The 6399-nt window shown below is 58.1% G+C and overlaps 1 protein-coding gene across 1 annotated transcript; it reads left to right on the forward strand.

Moving 5' to 3' along the window:
* The first annotated feature begins 126 nt into the window (after nucleotides 1–126).
* On the forward strand, nucleotides 127–5308 carry FEV (FEV transcription factor, ETS family member). Its single transcript, XM_063400733.1, has 3 exons — nucleotides 127–193; nucleotides 1173–1247; nucleotides 3676–5308. The coding sequence occupies exons 1-3, from the start codon at nucleotides 142–144 to the stop codon at nucleotides 4185–4187; spliced, it is 639 nt and encodes a 212-aa protein (XP_063256803.1). The 5' UTR covers nucleotides 127–141; the 3' UTR covers nucleotides 4188–5308.
* Nucleotides 5309–6399: the final 1091 nt, after the last annotated feature.

Below are 6399 nucleotides of genomic sequence, written 5' to 3' on the forward strand. Positions count from 1 at the left end.
CCCCGGCCCCTGCCCGTCCCCTGCCCGTCCCGCTGCCATTTATTCGCCATCAGCTGCTCCCTGATAAAGTGGAATAATAATAATAATAATAGGGGCAGGAATATTAAAACATGCAGCCCGCGGGCCGCCCCCACAGCTGCCATGAGACACGGCACCGGAGCGGTGCCACTGCTGCTCAACATGTACCTGCCAGGTACGGGCGGATCCCTCGGCCGCTGCCCCACCGCAGCGCCGTGCACCGCACAGCACCCAGCCCCTGCCCGCCCCGTCCCGCTGAGGCCCTGGGGCTCCCCTCTGCCCCATCTCCTTCCAGCGCCCACCCTGTTATCCCCTCTGCCTCTGTCCATTCTGCCTTCCTGCCGTCCAGCACCCCAACCATCCCTTCCTTCTTCCTTTCAGCTGCCCTCACAGCTTTCCACACCCGCACACTCACCTTCCCATCCTTCATCCACCCACCGTCATCCTGTCCTTCTATCTCTTCATCCACCCTTCTTTTCTTCCAACCCATCTTTCCACCCACCCACCCTTCCCCTGTACTTCCATCCATCCTTCCACCCCACCCACTTGTTCCTGCATCCCCCTTTCCATCCCTGCTACCAGCCAACCCCTCCATCTACCCAATGTCCTTTCCATCAGCCTGTTTTCTCATCATTTTATCCATTACCTGCCCTTCCATCCATCAATCTTTCATACTTTCTTTCCTCCATCTACCCACTCACCGTCGTCTCTTCTGTCCTTCCATCCATTCACCCATTTCCTTCTTTCCTTCCTTCTATCCATCTATCCATTTATCTCTCCTTTCCACAGCGGTCCACTCCCCAAATGCCGACAGACATCCTTGCTTCCACCCGCCGCTCCTGTCACCCATCCTGCCACCCACCCGCCTTCTCTCCCTCTCCCCCTGCCCCACAGCTTGCTCCCTCACTCCCTCTCTCCTCCCTACCCCAGCCCACGGGATCTTCTATTCCTATTTAAAAGCTTCCCCGGCTGGGTCGGAAATCGGATTTCCTTTTTCCTGGACGCGTTTCCTGGCTTCGCCGCAGCGGCGGGGCAGGCAAGGGGGAGCGGCCGGGGGCTGCGGGGACGCTGCCCGCGGGTGGGCGCTGGGGGGTCGCTGTCCCGCCTGGCTTCAGCCCTCCCTCCACCCCACCCGCGCCCCCTTTTCCCCCCAGATCCAGTCGGGGAAACTTTGTTCAAAGACGGGAAGAGCCAGGCGTGGGGGTCTCTCAGCCCCGGCGTGCAGAAAGGTAAGAGCACCGCTGCCCCTTCCCCTGGACAGGCCCCGCTCCCCTCGGCCGGCACGGAGCGGGGACCCCCGGGGCACTCGCAATCTCTCCCGCCCAGCAGCCACCGGAGACCCTTTTCCGTCCTTTGCTGGGCACTGCCCGTGCAGGACACGGCCACCGCGGATCCCCCGTTCCCTGCTGCTGCTGCGAGTGCCTCGGGCTGGGAGCATCCCGCCACCACTTCCCACGGGGACAGCGGCGAACCCCGACCGTGGGAAGCTCCCGTCCCGTGGCATCAGAAGGGAGCGGGGTACTCATCCCCCCGAGCCCCGCAGCGGGGAGAGTGCAGGGTCCTAACTCCGGTCTCCAAGGAGCTCCGGGACATCCGTCGGGGAGGGAGCTGCTAGCCATCCCGGGAGTGGGGCGGGCTGATCCGGGCTCGGGAGATCGTTCCTGCGAGTGGAAAAGGAGAGTTGAAACATCATTCGTAAGGGAGCTGCCAGCGAAGTGCTGGGCTCGGACAGGGCTGGGAAGGGATGGGTCTCCGGGAACCGGAGCCATCCATCTGGAACAACCCGCGCAAGGGTCACGGGCATCGGCTAGGGAGCAGCCTGGAGCCTTCTCTGGAGTGCAGCAGCGCTGGGTGTTGAGGGGCCGGCACTGTAGTGTTTGGGCCGTGTAGCTTGCCTGTTTGCTGGGAGGCAGGGACCAAGGGTGCTCTGAGCAGGAAAAATGGAGCCTTGGTTTAGTGGTGAGAGGGGGAGAAAAGGTGGAACTGAGGGAACCCTTTTGCCTCTGCACTGCAGACTGTGCCCAGCCATACTCTAAACAGTGTGCTGCAGTGAGAAGGATCTTTTTGGATGCCTGGATATTTCCTTAGAGAGCTCTCAGGTACATTATCATGGCTCCCTGCGGCAGGCAGGATTGAGCCTCACCACCCCACCCAGATGTACCCCCCAATACCTCCCTGACCTCCTTGCCTGGGGTGGAACACCCATGGGTGGGAGACAGCTGGAGGCCAGGGTGGGGGCTATGGTGACGGAGAAGAGGCAAGGGCTGCAGATGCACCCTAGGGAGGAGAGATCCCCCACCTTGGTCCCAAGATGGGGAACCAGGAAATACAACACCTTGGAAAGACCTGGGCTCAACTGCCTGGATCAGGATGTCTGAGTGGGTTTTGGTGGAATGTGAATGGAGGGGGAATGGCTGTTCCCTGCTTCTTCTAGAGCAAGACACAGGGAACACCAGATAAAATAGATGGATCTAAATCAAGCAGAACAGGGTGGGGGCTTTGTGGAAAATGTAGCAGAGCTGTAGGATTTCTTGCTGATGAGGTAATGGGTGCTAAACCTCTGTATAGGATCCAAGCACCTTTAGGCAAAATAATGGTACAAGAGCACAGGGATAACTGCAAAGGCACATCCTCGGCTCTGGAAAGAGACTGTGCTGCAGGACTGGCATCAGGAGCAGGGATGTGCAAGGGATGCTGCCCAGAGGAGGCACAGTGGGGTGTCTAGGTGAGTGCAGGGCTGCTCTGCAGGATCCCAGCAGTAGGACAACTCTTTACTCAAGAGGAGAGATTCCCTCTCCCCTCATGATTTCTGGCCAGACTCCACAAAGCATGTCCTTGTGCCTCACCAGGGGCATGTCGGGGTGTACCAGGCTCCAGGGTGTGCACAGCCTGGCACAGGGGCACTACGGGCACCCACCAAGGATACTCCTCAGTGCAAGCTACAGATGCGATGGCCATGGCTCAGGGAGGACATTTTTCCCCTGGAAATAAGGAACATCATTGATGCCTGATTCAAAGCCACAGTAGGTCATGCTGTGTCCTCATCTCTCCCTCCCCTACGCCCATCTGTGTCTCTCTGTGGTGTAGTTCAGATCAGTATTGCACCCTGACTTGAGCTGACCATGGAGACATCTGTGCAGGGCAGGCTGTGACTAGAGCAGGGGCTGTGCTGTGAGACCAGCCCAGTTTCAAGCAGACATGGCCATGGGGAACATTTGTGTTAGGATAGATCTGGGTTCTGCCAAGATATATCCTTCTTGGGACTGCCAATAAAAGAACAAGGCCACATCCTCCCACGAAAACAAACAAGCAGGTATTCATCTTCAGTGGTGTGTGAAGTGGGTGGGAGGGATGGGGAGACTGCATCCAGACCCACTGCAATCTGTGTTGAGCTCTGAGCACTCCTACTCCATCCCAAGGTGCAAGGGCATCTTCTCATATCTGGGGTGTAGAATGGGGTCGGGATGTTGCAAAGGAGACATACTTGTTACCTTATCTTATGTGTGTGTAAAGCAGGGAAGATGCAACAATGTGCAACCAAAACCTGGGTGAGGGAGAGGGTAACATAACAGTGGGTCAAGGGGATTGGGGCACACCCTGTCCCTGTCACCTGTGCCCTGGGAGGGAGCTTTAACCTCTCTGGGCCTGGCCTTGCAGGCAGCGGGCAGATCCAGCTGTGGCAGTTCCTGCTGGAGCTGCTTTCGGACCGGGCCAACCTGAACTGCATCGCCTGGGAAGGCACAAACGGGGAGTTCAAGCTGATCGACCCCGACGAGGTGGCGCGGCGCTGGGGCGAGCGGAAGAGCAAACCCAACATGAATTATGACAAGCTGAGCCGGGCACTGCGCTACTACTATGACAAGAACATCATGACCAAGGTCCACGGCAAGCGCTACGCCTACAAGTTCGACTTCCACGGGCTGGCACAGGTGTGCCAGCCAACCACCCCTGATCACACTCTCTACAAATTTCAGGGCAACCTGACACCACTGCCCTTCTCGGGCATCTCCAAACTCAACCTCATGACCTCGGGAGTGACCCCGGCTGGCTTCTCCTACTGGCCTGGCTCCAGCCCATCCCTGTACCCTGGGCATGGTCTTCAGCCCTCAGCCTCGTTCAGTGCCATGGCAGCTTCCCACCTCAACAACATGAACAACCATTACCATTAGGGGCTCAGCTGTGCTAAGTGGATGCTCCATGTCCCTGGCAGCAATGGGCTGTGGATTTGGGATGCTCAGCGGGGAGGGATGGGGGATGGGATTGTGCCCTGCTCTCACTTACCCCCTTTTAGGTTTGATGTGGTGTGGGGGATGGGGGGTGCTTGCAGGATAGCTGGGTTGGTTCTCTGATGTGGGTGGCTGGAGGACAGAAGCCATCTAAATTTAAGATGAGGAAGTATCCATGAGCCTAGGAATGGATGTGGATACTTAAAGCACGGTGTGAATGGAAGGAAAAACCATGGGCTCCTCTCCTGGCAGGGACATTGCCCCACCTTTCCTTTGCAACATGCTGCCCACACCATGAATGTCCTTAGCTCTGCCTCCAGCCTGTGCCTGCCCGCCCCATTCCCTGCAGAGAGGAGTCAGGAGCTGGGGCCCCAGAGCAGCTCTGTCCATGAATGACGGTCCCACTGAGAAGGGACAAGGAAAGGAGACCTTCCTTGGACTTGGTCCCCTCAGCTTTGTCTCCAAAGGCTTCCTTTCCTCCATCCCTCCTGTACCTGCTGCCTGAAGGCAGCTTCCTTCAGACCTCAGGACAAGCCTTGGTCTGGAGAGCAGATGCTTTCTATGGGTTCACTCACGCCCAGGGCAGGGCTCTGGGGTTGGAGGTGCCAGGGACAAGTGTGTGGCTCACAGCCAGTCCTCAGGGCAAGGCCAGAGGCAGCATAGCCTGTCTCTGCAACTCTGCCCTCTCCCCAGTGCCCAAGGATCATGCCACAGACAGTCCCTGACACCCTGCACACAAGCCCGTGTCCTGCTCATCACTTCCAAATTAATGTTCTGGTTTTACTCCAGCTTTAGCCCCTCATGTGCAGGGCTTGGTGGGACACCCTACACAAGTGGGAAAACCCCCAGGGACAAGGCAGTTCCAGTGGTGGAGCAGAGGAAGGGATGACAGCAGGACTGGGAGCCCCAGGCATCAACAGCCAGCCCTGGGTCTCTCCCCCTAGGTTCAAGGAGCTGCCCTCATCCTCTGGAGCAGGACTTTGGCCCAGTGGATGTAGAAGAGCTGGGCATGCTGAGCTCTGCACTGGTTGGGGGGTGGGATTGGTCTTCAATAAAACAGAGAGGTGCTGTGACCTGTGTCCTCTCCTGTCTGAGGCAAGCTGGGGAGAGGGGGAACCACTCAACAAATCCTCTCCCATCTGAGCCAGAACACTTTCAGGGCTGGGCTAGGCAGGATGTGGCCGTTGTCTGCATCATCCTTTGTCCAGGCATCACCTCTGGTTCTTACAATCCCCCAGAGACAGGACAGATCTGGAAACCTCTGGGTTACTTGAGACACCTCTCCAGGGAAGCCACATATGCTCTTCTCAGGCTCCCAGGTTTGCAACAGGGATCAAACTGGTTGTGTAGGGGGAGTCATGCAACTACCCAGCCCAGGGAAGGAGTGGCCACCCCTCACCTCCTCTCTCTTCGTGCCCTAGATCACAGCAGATCTGGGGGCTCCACCCTGCCCCTTCTGCATCCCTCGAGGGTCTGGTCACTCTCATAGCCTTGGTGGCATCTGCTCCAATGCATCCTTACCGCCCTAATCAGCTTAAGGGAGTGGGATCTGATGTCAGTGTGTCCTTTGGGGAGGGCTCAGGCTGTGAACTGGGGGGGGGGCTGATGCTGCTAGCAGAGAGCCCATGAGAGCAAAAGGAGTTGCAGGGACTGGGTGGGGGCTATCCCTGCCTCCAGGGTTTCTCAGTGTTGCACAGACTGGTTCCCAGAGACTGCAGGAGGTGAAGTGAGGGGGAAAAGAAATAGGAAACCCCACACAACCAAAGCCAAGATAGGCTGAAGAGACCCCCTGTCCCCAAATTTCACTTTGCAAGGGCAAAATGGCCACATCTGGCTCCCTCAGAGACGGGGCAGAGGGCTGTGCTCTCTCCGCGGGAGCCTGCTTCGGGGCTTAGGTAACAGCGTGACGCAGGGCAGGGCACGGATTAAGGGATGTGGGTCACTAGTAGCTCCTCCCTTCCCCCCTCTTCCCGTCCCTCTGCCAGTGTCTGCACCAGGGAAGCCCAGGTGAGTCCCGCCCCTACCTCACGCCCGACCTTGCAACCTTGATCCCTGATGGACTGGAGGCGGGACAAGTTGGGAAAAAGGGGACTTACCTTTTTTAGGAGTGGGAGGACCGCCGCACACACCCAGAGCAACAGGCTGCAGCTGGCGG

Source organism: Prinia subflava, chromosome 6, assembly GCF_021018805.1.
Source record: "Prinia subflava isolate CZ2003 ecotype Zambia chromosome 6, Cam_Psub_1.2, whole genome shotgun sequence".
NCBI classification, from domain to species: Eukaryota; Metazoa; Chordata; class Aves; order Passeriformes; family Cisticolidae; genus Prinia; species Prinia subflava.